At 37.6% G+C, this 27,683-nt stretch overlaps 6 protein-coding genes across 6 annotated transcripts; 4 read left to right on the plus strand and 2 right to left on the minus strand.

Annotated features, from left to right (window-relative positions):
• Nucleotides 1-2,071: 2,071 nt before the first annotated feature.
• Nucleotides 2,072-2,838, plus strand: C8Q69DRAFT_447463 (hypothetical protein; the record flags this gene model as incomplete). The annotated part of the gene is made up of 3 exons (XM_028629210.1): nucleotides 2,072-2,152; nucleotides 2,204-2,342; nucleotides 2,396-2,838. The coding sequence occupies 3 exons, from the start codon at nucleotides 2,072-2,074 to the stop codon at nucleotides 2,836-2,838; spliced, it is 663 nt and encodes a 220-aa protein (XP_028482431.1).
• Nucleotides 2,839-3,672: 834 nt separating this feature from the next.
• C8Q69DRAFT_514533 (hypothetical protein) lies at nucleotides 3,673-8,950 on the plus strand (the record flags this gene model as incomplete). The annotated part of the gene is made up of 2 exons (XM_028633343.1): nucleotides 3,673-4,478; nucleotides 4,611-8,950. Coding segments are annotated over 2 exons (4,830 nt in total), but the record flags the coding sequence as incomplete, so codon positions are not given.
• An 860-nt stretch (nucleotides 8,951-9,810) lies between these two features.
• C8Q69DRAFT_92476 (aspartic proteinase II-1) lies at nucleotides 9,811-11,346 on the plus strand. The gene is made up of 3 exons (XM_028634170.1): nucleotides 9,811-10,288; nucleotides 10,371-10,894; nucleotides 10,963-11,346. The coding sequence occupies exons 1-3, from the start codon at nucleotides 9,972-9,974 to the stop codon at nucleotides 11,292-11,294; spliced, it is 1,173 nt and encodes a 390-aa protein (XP_028482433.1). The 5' UTR covers nucleotides 9,811-9,971; the 3' UTR covers nucleotides 11,295-11,346.
• A 184-nt stretch (nucleotides 11,347-11,530) lies between these two features.
• Nucleotides 11,531-12,170, minus strand: C8Q69DRAFT_530488 (hypothetical protein; the record flags this gene model as incomplete). Its single annotated transcript, XM_028633729.1, has 3 exons — nucleotides 11,531-11,887; nucleotides 11,942-12,077; nucleotides 12,142-12,170. The coding sequence occupies 3 exons, from the start codon at nucleotides 12,168-12,170 to the stop codon at nucleotides 11,531-11,533; spliced, it is 522 nt and encodes a 173-aa protein (XP_028482434.1).
• A 1,636-nt stretch (nucleotides 12,171-13,806) lies between these two features.
• C8Q69DRAFT_514543 (hypothetical protein) lies at nucleotides 13,807-15,510 on the plus strand (the record flags this gene model as incomplete). The annotated part of the gene is made up of 5 exons (XM_028633344.1): nucleotides 13,807-13,873; nucleotides 13,929-14,135; nucleotides 14,190-14,499; nucleotides 14,557-14,704; nucleotides 14,760-15,510. 5 exons carry the CDS (start codon nucleotides 13,807-13,809, stop codon nucleotides 15,153-15,155), a joined length of 1,128 nt encoding a protein of 375 aa, XP_028482435.1. The 3' UTR covers nucleotides 15,156-15,510.
• Nucleotides 15,511-15,681: 171 nt separating this feature from the next.
• On the minus strand, nucleotides 15,682-18,279 carry C8Q69DRAFT_478575 (fungal-specific transcription factor domain-containing protein). The gene is made up of 7 exons (XM_028631388.1): nucleotides 18,115-18,279; nucleotides 17,910-18,022; nucleotides 17,699-17,846; nucleotides 17,563-17,650; nucleotides 17,096-17,503; nucleotides 16,936-17,026; nucleotides 15,682-16,884 (listed from the first exon to the last, which is right to left on the minus strand). Exons 1-7 carry the CDS (start codon nucleotides 18,190-18,192, stop codon nucleotides 15,912-15,914), a joined length of 1,899 nt encoding a protein of 632 aa, XP_028482436.1. The 5' UTR covers nucleotides 18,193-18,279; the 3' UTR covers nucleotides 15,682-15,911.
• Nucleotides 18,280-27,683: the final 9,404 nt, after the last annotated feature.

A 27,683-nucleotide genomic window follows, 5' to 3' on the forward strand; every position in this document is an offset into this window, starting at 1 on the left:
AAGGGTCTACTTCTAAGTAGCTGCATCTAATTGTTCAATAGTGTGTATGTATGCAGGAAATATATCCATGTACCTCATAGATTACTACGAATAGGGCTGATATGCGGGTTGGTGCCTTAGAACGCAGGCAGTCGAGCGTGGCTCAGCCACTAGTGGCGCAGCTAACCGCCGCCACAGAAGACTTGAAGCAAAAGGAAAAAACGATACAAATGAGACAAACCCAGGAATAAATGCAAACATATCAAACATAAGGAAACAGCACAGATTGAGCAAGTACACAGTAATAGTAGTGCTGATGACGTCCTGGGTTGTGAAAGTCATATTAACATCAGCCCTAAGATCATTCGACAGGCAATATTCAGTGTCTTACCTTACCTCAATGGGCCGAAGCTCCGTTGCCAACGCTACGCTGGACAGTCTAAAAAAGAGGGGTTAAGGTTTTCCATCCTTTCCCGGGATCGGATACAGTAGTCCCATGTGACCTATATCTTGCCAGTTTAGTCCCCCAGACACTAGAACTGCATACTAATCATACTAATCATACTGTACAGAAATGTGGAGAACAAGAAAAGAAGTTGTTCGCGGATGACCATACTGCTAAATCTGCTATGGAGGCGTAGGACTTCTTGCGTTCCTTTGCCTTGGTCTCGGTTCGTCTGAACCACCTGATTCCAGACCCTCAGAAAGCTCTCGAAAAGAGGAAGCAACTATGCCTTATGCCGTGACCTATTGCCATTAAATGCAGGTACAGAGACTCCTGTGAGTCGTGACTCTCTCTAATCATAGCCCACGAGAACATTTGGGAAAACCCCGGGGGAAAAAGATTGATGAGTGGCTGGTCGTTTGTCATAAGCCGAGGAAGTCAGACTGCTGACGGCCAGTGAGATGGATGATCTTGATTCGTTGGTCCCTGTGCTCATTCCATCATTGATCTATTCCATCACTAGATCCAGCGGCATCCAGAGCGTGCGCACAGCGGTGTTTTCTTGCATTCTGTGAGATTAATGACGAGGAAATATTTATCGTCAGAAATTTCTTGAGCTCAACTACTAAAACATGAGGAATCCGTGAGCTTTGCCGATTGTGCTGTGATACTCCAGTCAGCGATGCATCATTATATGGCGCTGATTTGACGCCCGGTCATCCGTCGGACAACGCTCCTAAAGAGACTAATGCCCGCCTGGGATTCGCCTTTTACCCCGGATCTTCCAGCAGCCGCTTCGACAACGACAATGGTCTCGATGCTGGTAGAATCCTCTAAGCACGATGCTTAATTGGGCTGATCTGTCCCCGCCTTTATTCTCTTTTTGCACCTCCTACTTTTTGGCCACCAATGAATCTCCGACGGTGCTGCAAGTCAAGTGAGCGCCGACGCCACTTCTAAATGATGGCCTCGCAACCTTTTACGGAACATAACCATGTTGCGCGGGGTTCCTGTTGGTTGTCTTCCAGCTCCATAACATGGTCTCCAATCACCTGTGGGGACCCGGATCTGGGGGTTGTGATCTGCTGCATTGTTTCCTTTTGTTGCAGCTATCCCCGGTCCATACTCCGAGGTATACTACTACTAGAACGGCTTAACTCTCTGGCTATATCTGCGGCTCGAGGTGCAATTTTCGGCCACTGCCCTATGTATCTGTCCGTTACGACTTGTGGAATCCACCTGGTCATCATGGACTGTGCAAGGGAGTAGCGCGCCAACGCCTAGGGACTGGATAAAGCTAGCAGCCGACTCAATTGGATTGGTTGATCAGAGACATTGTCACCCTCGAGCATCTTGGCATGGATCCTACCAGTCTACGGTCTGACGTACCGCGGCTCTAGCCAACTTGGATTCGTGAGTTTTGGCCTCTATAATGCATGTGACGCTAGTTCAGCACAGTTCTGGAAGTCTCTGATCGGCAGTTGGGTATTCAGCTCGCTCTTATAAAGAGTTTGATATCCCCAGTTGTACAGTTATCCGACGCTGACCACTCGTTACTTCATCAACCGAGTCTGTCGTTTCAAGAGCAACCGGTGTACCCGTCGTCCGTTCCATATTATCATAGACAATTGGCAAGTCAAGAGGAAAATGCAGTTCTCCTATACCTTCATTGCTCTCGTGGCCGCCGGTCTCGCCAGTGCTCAGTTACCCAACGTGCCGTCCTGCTCCGTAAGACAGCCACCCACCATAACCCTGTTCCGTATCTAACAATCTGTTCAGCTCAATTGTTTTGTGACGGCTCTCACTACCGATGGCTGCTCAGGCCTGACTGATTTCAATTGCCACTGCCAAAAGACGCAGCTTGTCAGTCAGATCACGCCCTGTGTCCAGAAGGCTTGTGACGTCGCCGACCAGTCCTGTACGTTATGTACCCTAGTCAGCTCTATAACTAATGCTAACAGTGAAGGATAGCTGTGTCTAGTGTTGTGGTCTCTCAGTGCTCTGCTGCTGGTCATCCTGTCTCAATTCCTAACCCTGGTGCGGCGTCTTCGACCGGGACTGCCACCACCACTACTACTGCGGCTGCAACAACCACCTCGGCTGCCTCTCCTACTAGCAGCTCCTCCAGCTCTAGCAGCAGCAGCAGCAGCTCGAGTGCTGCTACCACTTCCACCGCCACTGTCACCCCTACGCCTTCGTCTTCTGGCTCATTTGCGACCACGTCCACCCCAGTAGGCTCTTCCATCTCATCAGCTAGTGGGATTGGAGCAACTACTTCTGCTGGCGCCTCTACTTCTGCTGGCTCATCCACTGCTTCTGCCTCTGCATCACAGTACACCGGCGCTGCTTCTAATGTCAAAGGCAACATGGCCGGTGCCGCTGCTGTTGCTGCTGTTGCGGCTTACATCTTGTAGTTCTAGTCCTGATGTGACTATACAGGTTGCTGAACGGCTGTTTCTACCTTGCGATAGGTGACGTGTCTTTGATCTCGGAATCACGAAGATGAGGCACTCTCGTGGCAAGTTAAAGTCTTTTCGCTCAACCTGTTAAATAGCACAATTAGTTTCCATTTCTGGATGTAAAAAAAATTTGTTGACTTCATGTGTCTGTCTGTCTATGTCCTCCTCACTGTATCGCTCCTTTCAGCTATGGTGTAAGTTACATTTGTACTGTACATACCAACCGTGACATACTGTGAGGAAACAATTTATGCTAATGTAATAACCCTCCAGGCGTGATCCATTGAGCTTTCCATTATAATGTCGGTAATCTTAGCCAAGGCACTTGATCGTACCAATTCGTTTTCTAGCCACTACATGTACCACTTTCGAAAGTCTAAACAAGTATAAACACAACGCAGTGACATTAAGCATGAGTCACGAAGAGAGAGAGGGAACATGCCAAGCCAAACTGCGCTGAATGAGATCCAATACCGAAATAGGTCACATTTACTCTCCATCATACCCAAGTCTAGGCTGACGTTTTGAAACCCGACAAGACAATTTTAGCGACGGTCTATCTAGTTACTCGCTTGTCAGTGAAAGCCTCGAGTTGCTAGTGCGCGCGCGACATTTTTAGTTGAGAGAAAGCGGACACTAATCTCTTTACGTTCCCCGACTCTTTCAAGGCAACAATGTCTCCTTTAGTGGAATATTTGCCGTCGTCCACTAGATTAGGATACTTAAACACCAGATGGCCCTGTCATAAGCACTGTTCAATACGGAGTCGCGGATCTGTACAAGATGGGGATCCCTGAGGCACTTCAGCCCCAGGTGTTGTTGCCGCAGCATCCTTCCGTCCTTGTCAGCCATTTTCACTCGCTTGTCAACGACAATCCTTCTTTGGCGAATATCAATGCGATCAATGACAGTCTTCTTAATCTGATACATAGAGAAGCAATTTCCCCTTCCGCATACCGTGTTTGGCTTCCGATTGCTTTGCGACATTCATCACACTTCCTGCCTGCGGCACTGCGTGACACCGTTTCTGCAGGCGTGCGCAAATCTGCGATTCGCGTCCTCCGCAGTCTGTTTCATAACCCACGCTGGAAAGTCCAAGGTTGGGACCATCTTGGTGGAGCTGCGGGAATTAGAGATGTCCTCGACACACTTCCAATTGCCGAAGTGAAGCAATTTGTCGGAGTAATCGCCGGTTACAGCTATTGTTCCAGCAGGGAGCAGGCTGCAGCATGTTTCGAGGAGTTGTTAGCTTTGGTGGAGAGATCCGAGGATTCGAGTCGCAGATCGCTATCTAAATATATGCGACCATTGCGTGCACATTGCAGTCGTCAAAATGTGATTGAGCTATTGGCGTCATCGCCACCAGATCTTGGGCACTTCTTGATTCGCCTTGCCCCGTTGCATACGGATATCCTCCGACAGGCGGTGACTGGGACAATCCATATGCCTCTAGAGGTGCGCTTGGAGATTATAATTGTGTGCAACGATGTCCTGATGGGCTCAAAGAACGACTATGTGCCGAGATACGCCACAGGCAAAGAGTTTCAGTCAGACTTCTCACCGGGGTTTGCATTTAGTATGGACCTCTTGCACGTGTTGGTAACTGAATCTGAGATAAAGGCAAGAATCAGCGCACATCAGATTCATAAGTGGATTCAATCTACATTGCGTCTTGCCATTGTCAGAAAGCTGCCGCTTGAACACGTCCTGATATTTGTGAGAGGAAGTTTACCACTATATCGTTCCAAATGCCCCGATTGGCTTATCAACGATATCCCACGAGAGATCATTCGATGGTGGTCTATTGCAAAGGTGGGGAGCTCTGGAGACTCCGGGTCTAATTCGATCATGGAAAAGGTCCAGCGGAGACACGAACCACGACCGACGGTAGCTCACCAAGAGATACTAAAAAAGTTAGTGGTCGAAGAAGTGTTGCAGCAAAAAGACGACAAGCTTGACGTGCAGCGGCGCCGGTATGACTTTACGAGAACAGTGGTTGGCCTTCTCTCACTAGTGGGTAGAGAATGCAGGATTGAGCTTCTTTGGTTGATTTGCAAGCATTCTCCCTTTCTCAATTTCGATATAAGGACAGTAACCCCTTCAGAACGAGAAGTGCAGCTCGTGCCGGTCTGGGATTATGCTGTTCTACAGAAGCTGCCACCTGGAGATGCGAAGTACTTGTTCAGTCGATCCCTGAGTATCTACCACTGCGATGAGTTTCTACCCAGTCCTGGTGAGGTGGGACGAGAGCCATGGTCTCTATCATGGAAAGAGCAATGCTTTCTCTGGGCAGACGCAGAGATAGCAACCGCTCAAACAATTGATGATCTTGTGATGACCCAGAAATTGATCAACGAGATGAAACAGAAATCAATGCGTCAAAGGGATCACTCAGAACGGCTGGTATGGGCGGAAACAGCGATACAGGTTGCCGCCAGGACGAAGTCCTTGGAGATTTTCTGCGACATTGTTGACTGGAGCAAGCGCTTTCTACGAGACCCGCTCGTGTTTCCCGGCATTATGAATCAAATTCTCTCCAATGGTGGCCGCATTCTCTCCTGTCAGAACGATAAGAAAACCATGAAGGTAGAATCAAAAGCCGACCTTGTGGTCCTTGCACAAAAAGCAAACGGACTTCTAATGGATTTACTCAAGACAATATTGCTCTGGCTTCGGGAGCCTGGGGTTCGGCCAAACATGAGAGCAATGAAAACGGTAAGTAACAAAGTGTTCACCCTCTTATCCAGCACTGTCAACGGTCGCATGGAAGCAGTGAGACAATACACAAAAGGCGATCTCGCCACCGAGTCTGGGTCGGTGGATATATTGCTCGGGTCACTAGTACCAATCGTCATCGATTACGAGCGTGAAGGCAATTCAGAAGAATACATGGATGTCCTTTGGAGTGGCACGGAAGGAGTGCTGAGAAATGTCGAATGCCCAGAGAGCCCAAGTTCCGCAGAACTTGCATTTATGGATCGAATCGCACGCAAAAGAGATGAATTTTGGCAGCAGAAACGGGTTAATCGCAACCCAGATATTCTTACTTTGGACCAGGGGTTGCCTAAAGGCCTTGCAGTTCAAAATTTAGTTCCTGGTACTACATGGCTTTCCCACATCCTGGAACGTCAAAACGAAGCACCTTATGTGTCTTCTAGGGCCAACGAGGTTATTTTCGCACCGGTGGATATCCTCATGGCTGTACCACCAGACGGCGCTAGACCTGATGGAAAGTTCGTGGATCGGCTTGCAGTTTTGATCCGCGCTTACATGGGACGTGGTAAGAAGCTAGAGAAGGAGAAGCGTATTATGAAAATCTGGGAGTACTATTCCACGATCCTTCAATCGCGTCTACTGAACCTCAGACTGTTCCAAAATTGGTTGGCCGACCTAGCTCGGAACTCCGGTATGGAAGGGGCAGCCAACAGAATCCAACCAGACATATCTTTAACATTGAGTATACCTGCCGTATCGGAAATGTTAGTCGAATGGGATCCCTTAGGGGGACTACAGGACGATAGCGAGATGTTAACTGGAGAGAATGAGAGCCGTTCACCGCATTCTGGCACCATCCTGAACTCCAGAACTTCATATTTCTTTACCTCCGGCAAGCTGAGACTTGGGCCGGAAGCTAAAAAGGAAAACCTGCTTTCAATCTGGAAACTGAGGCGCCAATCCCTGAAAGAGGTGCCTACAGAGTGCTCTACAGCCACTCGTGAAGCTGTTATACTTTCTGCTCTCCTCTTTCTGGACACCTTCGCCAAGAATGGTAGGATCCTGAGAACAAAGTTCCCAGATGAAGAATATCCCCGCTATCCGGCTACTTATCTGGCCGGCGAATTCATCACACGATTGAATGATACAAAAACAAGAGATTCAATGCAGCATGCAATAAGTGCGTTGAAAGAATTCCGTCAGGACGTCCCGAGTACTCTATTGAGAGACCTTATTTGGTCCTTCATGGACGCATTGAAGGCAGATCCAGATGCACCGCTATATCCAGATCTTGTGTGGTGCATGTTCCAACTGCTCAAGGTGCTTCTGTCCACTAACCAGCCTCAAGTCATCGTCGATGTGGTTCTAAGGATATGGAAAGACTTCCCAAACGAATCGTCCTATCATCGCGCGGTGAGTCTTGTCAAGGTTGGCAACGTTATGACTCCAAGCCAGGCTAGAGCGTTCGTGCTTGACTTTTCTGCTTATGTATGTGATGCTTTAAAACAGCAACAGCAGCCGGGAAATGACAAATGCAAGCCTTTGATCAAAGTCACAACTGTCAAAATGCTTGCACAATCGCTTGCCGAGGCGCGGTTTCTCCCTCAAGCGATGTGTTTACAAATCCTTCGTGACATCTACAATATGAGTCGGCATATTGACATCCGCGTTGCTCTGTTGAATTCGATACTGGAAATTGTTAGTCGTAACAACGACGCCGAATCGTATATGCTTTTCTCTTCCATGGTCCTATCCGCGGCAGGGCCTAATGAGGAAGTCACTACTACCGAGGAAGATTGGCAAGTTGCAGAGCTTGGAGGTCCACTGCCTTTCATCGCTGCAGAATCCGATCGTCCAATCCTGCAAATAGTGGTCCAGGAAGCCTCCAGAAAGCTCCCTGAAAGATTGAGATCAGATTATGTTCACAAGGTCCTATTACCATTGCTGCAGGAATCTACCCGCCAGCATGTCCGATGGATGACATGCTTTCTCCGGAAGCTCGACCTTTCCCTCTCTGAAGTGGGCCTTTCAAACGAAGAAGTAGGCCCCTTTTCGCGGAGACTGGTGAATGAGATCTTTTCGAAGTGGTGGAGATATCTTCCCGCTGCGTATATGAAAACACAACAACGCAGTTTGGCACTCAGCTATCAACAACGCTATACATCTTTTAACCAGATAGCCGAAAGACTTGCCACCACCAGGCACCCTTCAAGGCAGAGTTCTAGTGCAAGAGGTGAGTGGGAGGACTTTTTCAGAGCCCACAGAGACCAATCTCCTCTTTCTCAATTAACCGGGCTCTTGACGATCGACTCGGATGCCCCGGGCGGTATAACCATTGAAAGCATCATCCAAGAGTACATTTCACGTGCAGAAATCATGATCAAACACCCAATCCGGTACGACACGACATTGGAGAAACAAGTCCTCCACTCAAGATTACCACTAGAGATATTACATGATCTGAGAAGAAAGAGATCCAGTCATTGGGACGCAGACCTTGTCCGCCAGGAAGAGCTTTATATTCGCATCACGGGGCTCATGGAGAAGATAATCCAACTAATTGACAGGCTCCGAACAGATGGGTGGGCATCGAATCTCAGCAGCTATGCCGTACCGCTTCCAACTCCTCTCCAATGCGAGATTGTTTTGCTGCCCTCTCCTCGGTACAACCCAGTGTCGCCTGCAGGGGTGTTGGACGAGTTTGCCGCTGAAATCACAGGCCTGATCCGCAAATATGAAAGTGACCCAGCCTTGCTTACGGAATTCGATTCCCTCAAGAGCGTGATAGGCGAGGTTCTGGAAGAAGACGCAGTAGCGTGTGCACTGTTCATTGGAAAGATTGACTCGCAGGAACACGCACAAGGCTTTGTGGAGATGTGGTTCAGGGTCAAACTAGCACAGACTTTATTGGCGAACATGACTCTGAGGGCTATCCAGTCCAATGAGAATGTCAAAGATATGGTCAGAACATGGAAAACAAGCGGCCACGAGTTGATACGGCAAGTGGGATGGGTTGTTGATAGCAGTCTGAATTAGGGTGATATGATGGATGGAATAATAATCGGAACTATCTACTATCTACGTGTCTACGGAGTACTCCGTATCATGTGTTAACACTTAACAGACGATGTACCCGGGTATTTTCTTCGATGCCGCTGCCAACTGACCTGGTGTCATTTTCCAGGATTATTAGATGACGACGTAGTAGTTTCATAAGCTAGGGCATGTACCATGAAGCTGAGCGTCACCTTATTATTATTTTGCGACTGTCTGATTTTCCAATAATAATTGTCCGTACCGGAGTGTCCGATGTTCTAGAAAACTTTGACTGAACTGAATTACACGTGCTCCCTATCGTGGCCCGTTCTTTCCAGGGGTTTCGTGTATAATTATTACGCTTCGGGCCCTTCCAGCCCTCCAGTAATAGCTAGTATGTCTTTAGCGTTCTCCAGTTCCGATCCGATGCGCACCGGTCGAAATAGCGACATGTTGATTCCCGGTGACTATTGTCTCTTAAAAGAACGATCGGCACTCTGATGGAACATCATGACAGTCTAAGCTTTCCAAGCCTGGCGGAAATCCGTCGGCGGTTGTAGATCATTGCTTCTCGGATGATTCGTACAAGCAATGATTGGTTTTCCGTACTACTCGGGTTGGCCCGCTAAGTAGTTAGCACTATCTACTACTAACTTATAGAGTAGTACCGTAAGTAAGCCACCAAGATGAACTTGAACTTCGGGATCTTGCCAAGAACGTGATTTTAGGCCGATTATCGCAGGCTCTCCTTCATTTTCGAAAAAGGCCTAACAAATGGCAATAAAGCATTCTTTTCTGCCCTTGGACACGTTTCTTAGACAAAGACCATATACAGCAGGACGTTATGAGAATAGCTCTTCCAGATTTGATCATGCATCGCTTGAGATGGATGGTCCGATGTATTCCTTCTATCGCGCGATTCCTTTATCAAAGGAGAAGGTGACATTCAAGTATACTGTAACTTGCTCGTGCGGTGCCAAACTAGCGCAGAAACTAATTACGTGCAGAAACTAATCAGGTACTGGCAAAAAGCACGACATTAGCCTTCGTGATACGGGGTAGCTATATTTCTCACCTTAGACCCCGGCATGTCCTGCATGAATCGCAATTGATAACGAGATAGGAGCAGGATATCACGAATCTTCTTATCTATCTGGCCTGCGCTCAGTGGATTCAATAGAAGAATATAAAAGGGGACCGGATTGCCTCCTCTGGTTGTTGCTCTGTCTGTCATCTTTCGACTGAACTAGGTGATCGGTCAGTTTGTGTCAAGTCTCTGTTCAAGAATTGCTTTCTTTCTTTCTTCCAAGCTATCCATCTTGTTGTTGTTGAACAGAATGGTTAATGCCGCTCTTCTTGCAGCTCTGACTGCCTACTCGGTAGCTGTTGCTGCTGCTCCAACCACACCTCAGGTGAAGGGATTCTCCATCAGCCAAGTTGCTGTTCCTAAGAGTGCCTACCGTCATCCTGCTGCCCAGCTGGCCAAGGCTTATGGAAAATACCATGCAACTGTTCCTACGCAGGTCGCTGCAGCAGCTGCTTCCACTGGCTCTGTCACCACGAATCCCACGTCTGATGACGAGGAGTATATCACTCAGGTGACTGTCGGGGAGGATACCCTGAGTCTGGATTTCGATACTGGCTCAGCAGATCTGTGAGTATTTCTGTTCAATTTCCCCTCGCATATAGATATACGTATCTAGATGAGACCAGTAAGTACTGACAAAGTTTCCAAGGTGGGTATTCTCCTCGCAGACCCCTGCGTCTGAACGTAGCGGTCACGACTACTACACACCCGGATCATCCGCTCAAAAACTCAGCGGTGCCACTTGGGACATTTCTTATGGAGACGGCAGCTCTGCCAGCGGCGATGTCTATCTGGATAAAGTGACGGTTGGCGGTGTCTCATACGCCAGCCAAGCAGTCGAGTCGGCTGAAAAAGTTAGCAGCGAATTCACCGAAGATACTGCAAGTGATGGTCTCCTGGGCCTCGCCTTCAGCAGCATCAACACCGTGCAGCCAACTCCTCAGAACACCTTCTTTGACAATGTTAAGAGCTCCCTGAGCCAGCCTCTCTTTGCGGCTGCTCTGAAGCATAACGCACCGGGTGTCTACGACTTTGGATTCACCGATTCGTCCAAGTACACTGGTTCCATCACTTACACCGATGTCGACAACTCCCAGGGCTTCTGGGGCTTTACAGTTGATAGCTACTCTATCGGCTCGGACTCGACCAGTGACTCTATTAGTGGTATTGCTGGTACGTTCCCAGACAATATTTTCTGCACCGGCGCTGCTTGGTAAACTAGCGAGCTAACCGAAAACTAGACACTGGTACTACTCTCCTTCTCCTTGACGACAGCATTGTCGAAGCCTACTACGAGCAGGTCGACGGAGCTACTTACGACGACAGCCAGGGTGGCTACGTCTTCCCATCTTCTACCACTCCCCCTGACTTTTCTGTCACCATTGGTGATTACACCGCCACGGTCCCCGGTGAATATATCAGCTTCGAATCTGTTGGCAACGGCCAGACATACGGTGGTATCCAGTCCAACTCTGGCATTGGGTTCTCCATCTTCGGCGATGTCTTTCTCAAGAGCCAGTATGTTGTCTTCGATGCTTCTGGACCCCAGCTTGGTTTTGCTCCCCAGGCGTAAATGTTCGAGATGGTGGCTTGGACTAGCTTGATGTGTGTGGACGGCTCTGTTAACTTTCCGGATCACGAACTGAATGATGTATATATGTGCGAGATAGCGTAGTTTTAGGTATTATGTGGAAATGTATATACGTGTGATGATGCAAAGAGATACTGCTTCAGATGGATTGATAAAAAGACTAATATGAATAGCCGATTGTAGCACTATTGCGGTATCTCATATCTCAATACACCATTTTAAGAATATCCAATATGATTCTGTTTGATCCTAGATTGCGGGCTTTCTTCCAAGTATCGGTAAAGACCCATTAGAAGCTTCAGTAACCCCCTTCGGCCATCGGGGTCCAAAATATTGAACTTCTTAGACCTATAGAACGGCAAGTCTTCCGTAACTGCTTGGCGTCGGTATAAACTCCGCAAGTACGCTGAGGATACCTTGACTCTAGAAAGATACATATCCATGTCATCAAGACATATGACGAAGCCATCATATTGATCAAGCGAGGCATCTTCAGAATATGCCATGACAGCCTGGAAAATAGCGTGTGGTACTTCGTATCGAGCCAACCCGATGCGGCCGGGTTTCTTTATCAGCTATTAGATATTATCAGCCTCGAGAACACAAAATAATATCAAATCTTATCTTACCGAGAGCATTGCCAATGGGACACTGACAGAGTGAGCGGTTGTATCAAACCGAACCACGGAAGCTAGTCCCATTAATTTCCCACGAATTTTCAATTGGGGAATCTCAAATGGAATCCTATGTCTGAACGTCGTACTCCTGTATTTTCGTCAACTAAAGCCCCTTAAAGGCAGAGTGACAGATAACAGAATATTTGACCTACAAATTCGTCCCTGCTGTTGTCAAACGCATGATCGCCCAGACAGCACATTTAAGAATATTTCCTCCTTGGAAAGTATCCACCGGTTTATCTCTCTTAGAATAACCCGACAATGTTTGAAAGAAGCCCAAAAGTGATCTGTAGTATGGTGATTCCCGTATCTCTCTTGTATCACCATCTATTGCTTGTTCCCGACTGAGGCGACAGAAGACGCTAGCAATATCTTCAAATTCTATCATGTGAGATTCCCATTGAAGGACAGACATTAGCTTTGTAGTTTATCGTATCTCATTCTGAGGGATATATAGATATATATATATATATGAATAAGTGGAGTTCAATAAGAGGAAAAAGATGAATATAAAAAATGCTTTCTTCAGAAACAGTCAAAATGACGGAAGTGATGAAGATATATCCAGGAAAAGCAGCTTCTTAAATAACTGGCAGAATGTGAAATAAAGATTTTGAGTTATTAACCCAAAGCTGCCTCGCCCATTCACGACCTAAATGAAAGAGGAGAGTAGATTACAAAGGGAGAAGTTAATTTCAACCCACTTTCACTTTATCAACTGATGAATCTATCATAGGAATAAGCGTCAGAATCTTGTCCTATCCGAAATTACAGATATGCAGCTACACCTGTTACAAACAGCCGTACCATGGCTCAGCTCCAGGAGACGGGCATCAGGATAGTAACGGTGTCTCAGGCAGCAGCGGTGGAAACTTCCGGCTGTTCAGCAGGTTCTGTACTCATCAGTAGTAGTTAGATTTCGGTCACTCCAATACTAAGTATTTTACCTTGAACCCATGTTCTGCCCAGGTACTCGCTTCCCTGGTCTTTGACTTCCACAATATATCAAACCTGGGATCAAATCGGTGATCTTCCTTTTTTGTTGAATAGTCTACTGATTTATAATAACATGTTAATCGTTTCGACTTGAGGTCTTATCGTCTATTCTCCCCCATATTTCTTTATTTCCGTAGATCTATCGGTAGTTGATAGTTCAATATCATTTTCAGGTCTGGGATCAAGGTCACAGTATATCCGGTGTTTTCTTTTGCTCTAATCTTAAAGAGGGAATAATTTATGCTGATTTGCCTGATACCCGGCTGGATTAGTGTTTGGTTGGAGATCCGGAGAGCGCACAGCTACCAGGCGTTTATTTGCCTTTCTGCCTTGGTCAAGGTCCAGGCCTTCTGCTATTCTTGGATGATATGTGCTTGTTTCACAGTCCCTGGTTTTGGTCCTTGTCACTCGGTCCTAGCCGAAGGCAACCGAACCCGCCGTCCAGCTGTAATGATAGTTCGCGCCTCTCTGCCTACGAAGAATACGATACTACTAAGTATAAATCGTGCCAAATCAGATATAATCTCGCTGGGATACTAATATTATTTAGAAGCTCTGACGCTGGGACTTCCAGCAACCGTCCAGCAATTTCATTCAGAAGTTGAACAGCAGACGTTCACATGAGATATACACACTGCCATAACACCATCACCTATCCTAGTTACCTTCGCTTGTCCTCTCAAAAGGTTACTAAATATCATATACTACAGCAGCCTTCTCGATGGATTCAACTGTTCCGCTTGGTACAGGGGGTATCTCAGTGCAAGAACCACATTCGTCTGCACCTATTACCATCCTCCTACAGAAGGCCAAGCTTTGGAATGATTGAAGACGTCACAATCGAGGATTTGTTAGGACCAGAATACGTGCCTGTGGATGGGGATCGAGGTAACACACGTCTTACTGATATTTATTTTGTCGTGCCTGCGCCCGTTCATTTCAGTACTTTCGCAGCAGGAGCACTCCGCACTTTCCCAGCGCCTACGGGAAATCCCTTCGCAGCCTATAAACCTAGAAAACGATGAGTTGAGGGTCCACGGACGATCATGGACCAAAGAGTACATGGATGCTCTTAGAGTAGCCCACCTCGATAACCTACCTCTGGACCGCTTCTTTCCTCCAGATTATATACCCGGAGACACTGATCCTGGTACGTTGAAGCAAATTAATAATTGATTCAGGGCTTCTTATTGATGATTTCAAGTTTTCTCTTCACTTGCAGCTGAAGTCACGCAGCTTAAGGAAGATGATATCCGCTCTTTCTCGCTGGAAAAGTGCTCAATATCTGCGGTCGGGTTCATAAATTTCTTTAATCATTTGGCTGAATTAGTGACAACGGGAGAAGCGATTCTACCGGAGTGGCTGCACAGCGACTCTAGCAGTGAAGTTCTTCCCACATCAGATGAAAAAGATGGAGCAGAATACACTGCTCGATCATGTCTTATATCGCTTCTAGTGGGAATCGTGGCAAAACCGTCTCTCGGAGAAATTGTGCCAGGATGGGAATTCATTGTGTCCGTACCGAAATGCATCTTCTGCCTATAAGTACCTGTGAGACTAACTTCTTGAAGTAGTAGCGGAAGGAAGAAGTCATGCAAAATCTGGCTGGGAAATAGCGGCAAAGTCAAAGCTCCGAACGACGAACCCATCACATTGAGGACCTGGGACTCTGTTACAAGGGAAAATATGATATCGCAGATTCCGTTGGTTTCCCTCGAGGTGTGTACAGTCCATATCTGATACCCTGAACGGATGGTTTCCTGACACTGTAAAGGCAAAGGCGCGACGCCCTGGGGACCCCGATCCATTTAACTGGGACACCTTTGCGCAGGAGGTCGCAAAACTCCTCGGTCAAGCAATGGCATCATGCAAGGAAATGCATGGCGGCTGGAAAGACCAGGATGCGTGGCTTATATCAATCCACGGCACCGAGGTTCGTCTCGTTACGGCGCGCTTCAAGGAAGGGTATCTCCGTCAAGTGAACAGCTCAATGGTCGCACGGACTGAGTATCTTGTCGTTTTCCGCTCTCGTCCTTTTGATCTTATACTGGACGAGGGTCGTGTACAAGCAGTCAAGGCAATAGTTGCCCTGTTGCGCTGGATCAAGTCCGGTAGCTCTCTGCAGTCAACCATGCACGGGGTGCTTAATGCTGCGAGGTCCGGGGCGTAAGCATTCAGTACATGGTCTAGTCTGCCATTGTTGATTGTGAGTGGAAGTCTTTCCTGCTTTATGTCATTCATTTTTGCTTTTCCTTTCCTTGTGAGAATTTTTTATTTATTCATCTTTGAATTTTCAATTTGGCATTGATCTGGCAAGTATTGATTTCTCGATTGTACTTCCTTGTGTCAGCGCACAAAGCGTACATCCAGACGACGATCTGTCAGTCATCCGTTTGCAGGGGGTTCTTTGACATCCTAATTATACGACAGAACCTAAGACCTAGATCCGTTATATGCTATAGGAGATAAATATTGGTTCATCCACCCCCACCCCGCAAAACTGGAGTCAAGCAAGTAATTCAAGCAATCTATCAATTAGCTAGGTGGTTCAAATCAGACTGTGCTTTGGGATTCTACACTTTGGCTGGCTTTGCGTGGGTGTAGAATCGTACTTTGTCATGTTAAATAGCAACATGCTTCTTTAAGATCATGGAGTGAACTACAGTGTATATTTTCAGCGGTGAAGTATTCAAACCCCTTTTTTTCATGGGCGGATTTCATCTATATCATTAATTCTTGTCATGAATATAAGAATGATGTGTGTCTTATATAACGTATGGATATCATGGGTAAGATGCTTCGTGAGGAAATCATTCGACTTCCGAATATCTCGAATATGTCCGTCGACATAGTCATACAGTGAGTAGCATCTAGACTAGAATTCCCTAATGACTTCAATCCGTGACGAGTAATTCATTATAACGAACTACAAACCCAAATTCAGACTCTCCCAGTCCCATATGCGACCTAAATCGCCAAAATCAAAATTCACCAAATCGCCAAAGTCCGCCATGTCGGGAGTCGGCATTTGATCGATATCAAAATATGGGAATTCTCCGACAGGATCCCCTGCATCTTCACCGCTGGATGAAGTCATGCTGAGATTAGGTGGACTTTGGAGAGACTTTATTTGGGATTTGGAATCAGTGGTGGATGAAGATCGAAAGGTTTTTTCCTCATGAGATGATAGAGGAAGTTTCATGACTAGCCTGCGAAGGACCACGTTGCAAGTCGAAGCTAATTTCGTGAACCGCGCGAGCCACTCCATCATGTTGATAGCTGAGCCTATAGATTCGATCACTTTGTCTCGATGGAATAGAGATCGGCTTTTGTCATGTATGATGGCGGAACAGAGGAAAGCTGCTGCATCGAAAATCATGAAGACGACAAAATGGAAGTTTGGTGTATCGGGGAATATACACTTAAATAGGCCCTCTGAAGCGTCCATTAGTTTGAGGGAATAGGAGATGGCTCTTTCCTGGGTATTTCTCTCGTCAGGAGAAGCGGACTTCAAGTTCTTTGTAAGGGACCATTTTATAGGCGTAAGCATGATCATGTAACCTGAAATATGTAGGTGGTAGCGCTGAAGAGCAACATAGGGATGTTCCTCATCAAAGCGCTTATCCGGAGCCGCGATGTCGAAAGCAGGCGGGAAGGAGGAGAACCACTTTTCAGTCTCATACTGGATAGCATCTGCGTGAGATGAAGAAAGGGTACCACCTGCAAGGCCAGGCATTTTGCATAGAGCTTGACCCAGTTGGCATTCCAGCACAATATGTGCTATCGGGGAGGGCAGATCAGAGTCGGCACCAGAAGTCTCTAATCGCATGCTGGGTATTTCAATGGAGCAGCAATTGCTATTCATGATGAGCGGTCGCGATAGTAAAGTCGACATTTGCCTTGAGGAATCGTAAGCAATCAGAACAAAGCGCAAAGACTAGAATCCGTACCAATCCCAAGAATATAAAAGACACCAAACTCGCCGTCTCATTTCGCGTTCAAACTCTGTCATTGGTACTTTTGATGAGCTTTTATGCAGACCTTAAGACGAGGTTAGTATCCCAGAACTATCCCAAATATCATAAAAAACCAGCTCAGAACCCTTCATACCTATTTCCTGGGCTTCATGGATAGCTGCAGCCAAAGTATGCCACGATTCAATGAACATAGCATCATTTTTGTACCAAAATGCCGTAAGAAACAACTGTTGCACCTGCGTCAAGCCCCCTTTGCCGGTAGGGATACTATGACTTAATTGTCGCGCGACGCGATGATAGCGCTCGCTGATGGTTTGAACCCTCTCACCCAGCTCCAGTTCTAGTCTTTTCCTCTCTTCTGTCTTCAAGAATTGAAGAGAACACGCACACACGCGCAGCACAAGACATGTGAATTCTGGAGAAACGCTTCCGCCGCTGGTTCGGACTTCCCACCAACGAGAATATCCATCTGAAAATGTTGGCGGATACAGACAGTAATAATGGTAATTTGCATCGTTTAGAAAGTTCTGTACCAGCGTGTCTTTAACAGTTTAGTCAGAAATCCTCCATATCTATAACCGTAGTTCCGTGATCTCATACCTATATACGGTTTCGGAGGCAGAGTACGCAAAGCACTCTCCATCTCAGCAGATAGAGCATCATGCCAGTCATCTGAAGTCGAACTGGTCTGTTGAATGTCAGTAACATCTCTATCCCTGTTTCAAGGAGAACATACATCAGCATACATCCCCGCTACATGCAAGCTCTGCGAGTCAGGTAGATATCCCAGAACTCTGAGATCTCCTTCTCCTGCGACTGCCGATATCCCAGGAGAATCGGCCTGGGCCGAATCCTCATCCACATCTTGCCGATTTCTAGACGGACTATATATACGCATCAGTGAATATACGTATTACTTAGCAATTTATCATACATGATATACTAACCTCTCGCGATCACCCACTCCATAAGAAACCCTGCCCGTTTTCTTCGGGACGAATCGACAGAGATGAGAGATCCGTCTCATCCGGCAGTGATTGCAGGGCCATTCGCGACTACACTGTGAGAACCATCAGATCCTAAATTTCTTATAGAATATCCATCCATACGAGAAGAAAATGAAAAAGGAAAATGAAATATACGCTACGTTACCTTTTGCTTTCTCCGCTGACATTCCGTGCATGCTGCAGGACGAATGGCTTTTGCGGTACGGCTTGTTCGCTTTTCCATTCTAGGCTGTTATCATGGATGAAAGAGGTCTGGGAAAACAAACATACGAGACCATATCCCAAAAAAGAATAAATTCATGTATAAATGAGATGATGTTGAAGAGGGAAATGATTCGACATTGCGAGCTGCACGTGATAGGATACTGTCACGTGATGTTACGGAAAAGCAGCTCCGGATGATTTCCATTTCTGGATTCTTAGACTGCGAGTGGTAGATACAGTGTGGAGGAACACATGGAACGATTAGTTTTAAATCTACTGCAACTTCTGGAGATCTAATGAATATGATGAAATGAGATTAGTTGGGGCAAATATGTGAAGATCTAGGATTACAGAAGCAAAGATTCTGAGAAAGTATATAAAAAGGAGATAATCTCTAGATTGCTTAGAGAACTAATTAACACTAAAATTTACCAGCTATTTATATCTAACAATTCTATCTAAATGCCTTAGCTATTCTGAGCTAAACTAAATATCTAATTAAACTAATCTATAATTCTTCTCCTATCTTTATTAATTTTATATAGATTAATATAGATAGTATCTTATTATAGCTGCTATTTAATTTATATAGATAATATAATAGTAAAATTTAGTAAGTTTATAGCTTACCCTTTATAAGAGCTATAAGATTTAATATACCCCTTTAAGCTATAAATAATTTTCTAAAATAGAAGTATTAAAATTATATAAGATCTCCTAAAAATAATAGTATTAAATTATTCCTTAGCTTAATACTTATTATTACTAAATATTCTCTAGTATAATATTTAGTACTTTAATAAATGTTTTAAACTTAATCTAATTAAGTGCTTTAATAAATCTATTAGCAATCTAGTCTTTAATATTAATATATATAAGCTTAAACTGCCTATTAAATATAGCTTTATATATCTAGTAGTGCTTAACATTAATATATTTAATTTAGGCATAAAACTAGAAGTTATAAGCTAGTTTTATAGCAAATTAACTATTTATATAGATTCTTATTAGCTTTATATTAATAAATTTAAGGTCTATAAGTAAATAAAATAGCTAAATAGCTTTTTTTATAATAGTAATAATAATATTATATTTTACTTTATATATTAATAAGCTTATTATAGCTTAAAGCTTAAATACTTATATAATTAGAATATTAGTAAATATATAGACTAATTTAGTTATAGACCTCTTAGTATTAAGGTCTCTAATATAATCTATATCTATATATTTAAAGATCTTGCCTAGCCTTTTAAGGGGATTATTTAAATTATCTCCCTATATAGTAATAATATAGTTAAGCTAATAGTAAACCTAGAGTTCTAAAGCTAGAGATAACTCTAGAGGGGAAGAAGTTATCCTTCTATTCCTAAGAACTGCTCTTACTAAATATATAAGGATAACTAAGTATCTGCTATCTTATGCTGACTAATATGCTAAGCCTAGGTATAGATTTATATTAAGGTACCCTCTTTCTTTTAAAGCAGATATCTTTACTTTGCTTACTATATCTCTACTAATATATATTATATATCTATTATTACTTAATCTAGCGCTATCTTAACTTTAAGTAAAAGTATAATATTTAATATAAATAAAAAGGTAAATATTAATATTACTTACTCTATTTTATTTACTATAGATAGTAAACTATATATTTATATCTAGATATTAAGAATATATCTCTAATACTATACTTTTACTACCTTAATATTATTAATAATATTTAGAAGCTCTGCTAACTATCCTATAGGAATAAATATTAATACTAGTATTTAAAATAAGGTTAGATAAGTATACTATTAAAGCAGTTTATATTTTATATTATTATTCCTATTAGTATCTGTATATTATTTAAAGCTATTAATACTCTCTAGGTATTTGCTATTATTTAAATACTCCTAGTATTACTTACTATTACTATTCTTATCTTAATATTACTTATTATTACTATTCTTATTATTCTGCTTTTTAATATTTTCTATATTCTTATTACTCTTAGTATTATTATTTTTAATATTAATAATCCCTTATAATAATAGCTATATATATTTAGTCTATAGTATTAGCTACTCTTAGCTCTTTTTTTATTTTTATATCTTAGGCAGTATATTAATATAGATATTATAGTTCTTTATCTTTTATTTTAGCTTATACTACTATAAATCTCTTTAATAGGCAATATATAGTCTATTTAATACTACTATTAGAGGTATATATATTAATACTAGAATATCTATATATATAAACTAGGGAATAAATATAGAACTAAATAAGAAGATAAAGTTTTAAGCTATATATTATTCTAAGCTTAATAGCTAAGTTCTTATATATTAATATAATAATCTATAGAGAGTATAATATATACTATAAACTAAAAAAAAGATTATATTATTTCCTATTAATTAGACTATTAAATTAGCTAAGATTCTAATATAATATATATATCCTTAGGCTATAAAGTTATATAGCTATTTAGTAGCGCGCTTAGCTAGTAATATAGTTTTAATAATAATATAGACCTATATATTATATAGCTTAATATATTCTAATAAATAGCTATAAGTAATTAAGTCCTAAAGTATATTTACTAGTTTCTATATATTAAATATATCTATATCTAAGTGCTCTAGTATAGGGTTTAGCTCTTTACCTAGCCTATTACTATATTACTAGACCTTTAAAATAATAATACTCTTTATTATAGAGGAGTAAAATAATATTAGTATTAAATAGAATAATATATTTATATTAATAAAATAATATTAGTATTAAATAGAGTAATATAGTTATATTAATAAAATAATACTAGTATTAAGTAAAGTAATATAGTAGGTAAATTTTAAATAATAATATATTATATATTATAGTATTAATACAGTAATATAATTATATATATTAATTATATAATAAAATATATAAGAACTAAATATCTACTAGAGAGACTAAATATAATATTTTTAAAGGGACTATTCTTTAAGCAATATATTTAAATAATACTTAGGTTATTATTAAAAGGTTATTTAAGTCTCTATTTATACTTATTTAAGCTATTAATTATAACTTACTATTGCTTATTTCCTATATTATTTCCTTAATATAATTAGGCCTAAATATTTATTATATTCTTTTACTAGGTTTAATACCTTACTAAGATCTTCTAGATAATACTAAATATTATACTAAGGTTTATATTTAATCTATTAAACAAGGTATTTAATAATATTTTTACTATAGATCTTTTTAATATAATAATCTAGTAATATATTAATTTTATAATGCCTTATACTATTATTATTTATATTAACCCTTATTAAAGAGATATTATTTATTAGGATAAAATATTTAAACAGATTATTAGTATAATATAGCTCTAGATAAGTAACTAAGAATATATTATAGTATTACTAGTGCGCAGAGATATTTAATTAATAGGCTAATTATTTAATCTTATACTTTATTATTAGTAGTCTTATATATTAAGCAAATAGCTTCTATTTAAGGATTGCTATATTAAATACTTTATATCCTCTATATAGATAAAGTAAAACTTTATCTCCTAGTATAAAGTAAATGGCTTTATAATATTTATTATATATCTTCTTTATATTTATAGCCGCGAGCTAAATAGTATTATATGCTTTAAAATATATTATAAAGTCCTATATCTTCTAAATTTAGCTATATAGATTAGTAGTATTTCTAAGCATAATATTATATATAAGCTTATATAATATTTTTAAGGTAGTTACTAATAGGCTAGTATTAAATATAGCTTATATTAGCAATAATATTTTAGGCTAATAGCTTATATTATTAAGTGCGGCTATATAATAATAGAGTATTATCTTAGCTATTTAGTTAATCCTTTTAAACTATTTATTAGTCTAAGAATAATAGGCGGTTAAATAAAGCAGTCTTATATTTAATCCTTTAAAAAATCCTAACTATAGTTTTAATAAGAATTTAAAATTATAGTTAGATAAGATTACTAATAATATACCCTAGTCTCTTAGAGTTAATTATTTAAAGAATATTATAGCCTATTCTTTAGCTATCTATAAGTCTCTGCCTGTAATAAATATAACCTATTTAATAAACTTATATATTACTATAAAGACCTAATTAAACTACTTAATATCTAGTAGACCTATAATAAAGTCTATAGTAATTATATAGAATAATATATTAAAAGTTAGAATTAGTTAGTAATTACTATATAGGGCATAATATTATATTCTATTTAACTAGTATCTATAATAATATATAATATATGCCTTAACTTATCTTATTAGTCTATAAATAATAAAGTAATAAAGTACTACTATTATTTAATACTATCTTAAATATTAAGATATAGGCTTAAGGAGCAGGTTAAAATAAATAGAATAAAGTAGTTAATATTAGGACTAGCTATAAGATCTCTATCTAGCTAATTTAAACTAGAACGAGCTATTATAAGCAGGCTTAGTAAATAAGATATAGCTTAAGAAGCTTAAATTTAAATTAAGCTATATGCTAAAGATATCTTTATAAGATTATATAACTTCTTATATAATCTCTTATACTAGCATTATAATAATATTCTCTTTCTTAAGATTAAGCTTTATTAAGATTATTCTTAGGCTTTAGCTTATTTAAATAGTAGTAATAGAAGTTTATAATAATTTTTTAAATATATTATAGGTAATATATAGGCTCTTTAGTTAAATTATTATAACCTAACTATTTAATAATATATTATAGTTAAAGGCCTTTATATTTATAGTATTTCTATTAGGAGTCTAGGATATTTTTAATAACTTATTTTTTAAGGCTATTAATTTTAATAGGCAATAATAAAGGTTATTTTTATCTAGATATAGAGTCTTTAGCAATAAGGTAAAGTAAGCTAATATTAAATATAGAATAGATATATATTAAGACAGGCAGATTAAGCTAATAGGTATATAGGCTAATAATCTTAATAATATAAAATAGGCTAAGATTCTTTTAATTAAGTTTCTTTTAAAGATGCTAAATATAAATATTCTAGGTATTTAATTAAATAGACTATCTTATATAATAGCAGTAAGTTAAGATTTAGTAATAATTAGTTTATTCTTTATAATAGGCTTAGATAGTATAAATCTAGGTATAAATATAATTTATAATATCTTATATCTTTTTAATAAAGGCTTTAATATCTCTAATAATAGGCTAGTTTATAAGCTAAATAGGCTTAAATCCTATATATAGATAAAACTTATAATTAGTAAAGAAGAGTAATATTTTAATAGTCTTAAAATAATAGGAGTTTAATATAAACTTAGCTAAAGATAGCTAGTTAATCTAATTATCTTATAAATAACTAATATAAGCATATAGGTATTATTTTAAAATAATATTTATTCTTTTAATCTAACTATTAATCTTAGAATAATAAGTAATAAATAATAGGTTTATAATATCTAAGTATTAGGTTAAGTATTTCTAGAAAGCAGTAATAAATTAAGGGCCTTAATTAAATATTATAGTCTTTAATAGCCTATAAAGCTTCTATATATAATAAATATATAATTATATTATTTCTTTAATATTATAAATAGCCTAGTAAGAAATAAAATACCTTATCTTTATAAATTAGTTTATAGTAACTAATATAATATTATAACCTTAATAAGATATAAGTCTAGTAATAAAATCTATTAAGATATCTTACTAAAAGTATTTAAAAATAAAGAGCTAGTATAAAACTCCTTAGCAGCCTTTATTTAAGAGTATAATATAATAATAAATATAATAATTCTAGGTCTAATAATTTATATATTAATATATATTTAGCTAATAATACTCTTATAAGATTAGGTTATAAAGCTTATATTTTCTAAGGTATTTAAGTATATACTTATTATAATATTCTTATAATAAGTAGGCTCTTAGCTTATTATAATTAAGAATATATAAATAGTCTTTATAGTATAAATATCTTTCTCTTTACTAATAATTAGCTAATATAATCTTAGGATAATAATTAGCTTTATAATCTAAGGCTTATAAGATAGACTATATTAAATTATTAAATAGATAAGCTATATTTAATAAGTCTTTAATATTAAGTAAATATTTTAGTTTATTAAGTATAGCGGGGGAATTTAATTAATCTTATTTAATAAGCTAGGCTACTTTTTTAATAGGCTAAATAGTCTTTTTAATAGACTAAATTATCTCCTTAATAGGTTAAATAATCTTAATAAACTAATTAGGTAATAGAGTAGACTAAATAGGTTCTCTAAGCTAAATAAGTTAATTTCTTAAAATAAGTTAAGTAAGTATTCTTATAAATTTAATAAGATTTCTAATCTTTTAAACTATTAAATTAGCAAAGTAAATATATTTTATTATTTAACTCTTAGTAATAGCTTCTAGTTTTAAAGATCTTTAAATCTATAGGTTAAGGTTCTCCTTCTTTAGGACTATCTAGCTCTAATACTATAGCTATTTATTCCCTTTTTTAAGGAGATTTTTTAACCTCCTAATTAGAATATTAGGCTTTACTTTTTATTTTTTAGGTTAATATATAATTTAGAAGTTAAACTAAGATAAGAACTTAAACTAATAGGCCTATTATTAGTTTAATAGTTTAGTTAATATAAAATATTCTAGATTATAATAGTTTATAATAACTTTAATTAATAATAGTATATTTTTAAGCTTAAAGTATTATTCTTTAAAATAGTAAATAATTATTAGTAGCTCTTTATTATAAATCTTATAATTATATTTTATAATAAAAAGCTTCTTTAAGAAAAATATAATAAGATATAGGATTTCTTTATTATTATATTAGGATATAACTCTAGCTAATATATAATTAGATAAATTAGTTTTAACTATAATCTTATAGGTCTAGTTAAATAGCTTTAAGATTAAGGCTTAAATAAATACTTCTTTTAAGGCTTTAAAACTAGACTAATAGGTAATTATCTAATTAAAGAAAACTTTTTTTTAGATTAAGTTTATAAATAATATAATTATTTTAAAAAAGTTATAAATAAACTAATAATAAAAGTTACTAAACCTAATAAAGGCTTATATATTAATTATATAAGTTAGGGTCCTCTATTTAATAATTATTTTTATCTTATCTAAATTTATTTTAATATAATCTTAGCTAATAATAATGCTTAAGAACTTAATCTTAAAGATAATAAACTTATACTTCTAGATCTTTATATATAGGCTTATTTTATATAGCTTTTATAAGATAATATAGATATATTAGATATATTTAGAATAAGTTATATTATATACTAAGATATTATTAAGGTATATAATATAAAAGATATTAAGGTAATCTTATAGGATATTATTAATAAATTATTAAAATATTGCTAGTACTCTTATTAAGCTAAATAATATTACTAATAATTTAAATAGGCTAAGTTAAGTATAAAAAGTAGTTAGGTATTCTTATCTCTTTTTAATATAAAGATTATTAAATATAGAAATAATATTAATCTTTATAAAATACTTTATTCTTTTTAAATTATTTAGAGTCTTCTTAATTAAGAGTAGAGAATATTAATCTTTAATAATTATTATATTTAGGGCTTAATAATCTATATAGATCTATATCCCTCTACTAAGCTTCTTAATAAATAGAATTAAAGATATAGCGGGCAATAAGCTTAGGCAGATAAATCTCTTTCTTAGGTTTTTTTTAATTTATTCTTTTAAAATCTTTAATTTATCTTAAGATATAATATATAGGGATTTAAAAAAAAGTAACTTCCTTTTTAATAACTTAATATTATAATTATAAAAATAATATAATAATAGGCGCTTAGCCTCTTTAAGAGAAAAGATATTAATATAATTCTTAAACTCTTTAGATAATAAATAGGCAGAGTCTTTTTCTTAGATTTATTTAATCTTTAAAGCAGTATTTAGGTCCTTTAAGATAATTATAAATATTTAAATATTTTTTTAAGTATAGATAAAATAGGCAGCTAAAGAAATAAAGGCTATATTTCTTTTTTTTAATCTTCTAAGTCTTAAGGACAGGTATTAAGGTAAAGCTTTTAGGGGAATATTATATAAGGCGGGTATTTTAATTAGCTTTAGGAATATATTATAATTCTTTTAATAATAATTATTATTAAAGGCAATATTATAGATAGTAAATTATAGGTGCGAGTTATAATACTTTAACTAGAAAAATCTTAAAATAATAGAGTAGTGTATTAATTAGATAATATAAAACTTAGCATTTTTTTTAAAATAATCCTTAATTCTTATATTTATCTAGATATAATATATAATCTTCTTATCCTCTAGTTCTCTTCTATTAAATATATATAAAATAATTAAACTCTTTAAGAGAATAGGCTCTAACTTCTAGTCTTTAGCCTATTCTTAGTATATAAATTCTTATCCTTTAGCTCTAATATTAAGTAGGGCATAAATTAGTAAATAAATCTTTTTTTTCTTTTTTTCTAATATTATAAATAATATTATTAATTTTAATTATTATAGGTATTCTTTAAGGTTAATTTTATAAACAGCAGCGGCAGAAATTTAAATAATATATAATTCTTAAGCCTAGCCGCGACTTATTCTAGGCTTACTCTTTTTATTAAAAACTAGCTAAGAGATAGACTATATAAGTCTAAGAACTAAATTGCCTAGGGAGTTTAGAGATAAGATTTATATATAGCTATAATCTAGATCTTCTAGCAGTTATTTAAATATAGGCAGTTTTTAATATAATATTTTAAGGAGCTATAATAGAAATAAGCACTAATTTTATAATATAATAAGCTATATCCTTTTTTATCTAAATATTTAGAAGTACTTAAGTTTATTAGGTTATATAGCTATGCTAGGGCTAATTTACTCTTTTATATAAGGCTTTTCTAAAGCTAATTATTATATCTTATAGCTAAGGCAAGACTTAAAACAGATAAAGAGGACTAAGTATATTAAATAGATTTTAAAATAATAATATAAGTCTTTATAGTAAAAGGCTAGTTTATAATATATTAATAATAATAATTCTTAAAATCTTATAAGAATTTAGCAAATTAATAATACTTATAACTTAGGGGCTAATTATATAATAATATTTCTTAGAGTTTTTAATTAATAGCTTATTTAAGCAGGGTAAATAATATTTTTTTAAATATTTCTTTTTTTAGCACTAGGTACTAGAACTTAATAAAAAAGATTTTAAATTCTTTATTAGTTTAATAGAGATTAAATAATTTACTATATATATTATTTATATAATTAAGATTATTAAATATATACTCTAAGATATTTAGAATCTCTTAATAATTGCTAAGAGTATAAGTCTTATCTCTAATATATAGCAATACTTAGATATAAGGCGCATCTTTTAAATAATTAATTATATAGGCTATATAGCTCTAGGGGGTTAAGAATTAGTCTTAATTAATTATTATCTTCTCCTAGATTTAGGCTATAAAGCGCTAAAGGTTCTTTTAGTTATCTTTAAACTTATTAAAG

This window comes from Paecilomyces variotii, assembly GCF_004022145.1.
Source record: "Paecilomyces variotii strain CBS 101075 chromosome Unknown C8Q69scaffold_12, whole genome shotgun sequence".
Classification (NCBI taxonomy): Eukaryota; Fungi; Ascomycota; class Eurotiomycetes; order Eurotiales; family Thermoascaceae; genus Paecilomyces; species Paecilomyces variotii.

Excerpts from the sequence above, each read along its gene's own strand:
- C8Q69DRAFT_92476 (XM_028634170.1), top strand. The coding sequence starts at position 9,972 with ATGGTTAATGCCGCTCTTCTTGCAGCTCTGACTGCCTACTCGGTAGCT. Across the intron at positions 10,289-10,370 it reads GATACTGGCTCAGCAGATCT|GTGGGTATTCTCCTCGCAGA; the intron begins GTGAGTATTTCT and ends AAAGTTTCCAAG. Across the intron at positions 10,895-10,962 it reads CTCTATTAGTGGTATTGCTG|ACACTGGTACTACTCTCCTT; the intron begins GTACGTTCCCAG and ends ACCGAAAACTAG.
- C8Q69DRAFT_478575 (XM_028631388.1), bottom strand. The coding sequence starts at position 18,192 with ATGGAAAAGCGAACAAGCCGTACCGCAAAAGCCATTCGTCCTGCAGCA. Across the intron at positions 17,847-17,909 it reads GGAGTGGGTGATCGCGAGAG|TCCGTCTAGAAATCGGCAAG; the intron begins GTTAGTATATCA and ends GCGTATATATAG. Across the intron at positions 17,504-17,562 it reads GCCTCCGAAACCGTATATAG|ACACGCTGGTACAGAACTTT; the intron begins GTATGAGATCAC and ends AAACTGTTAAAG.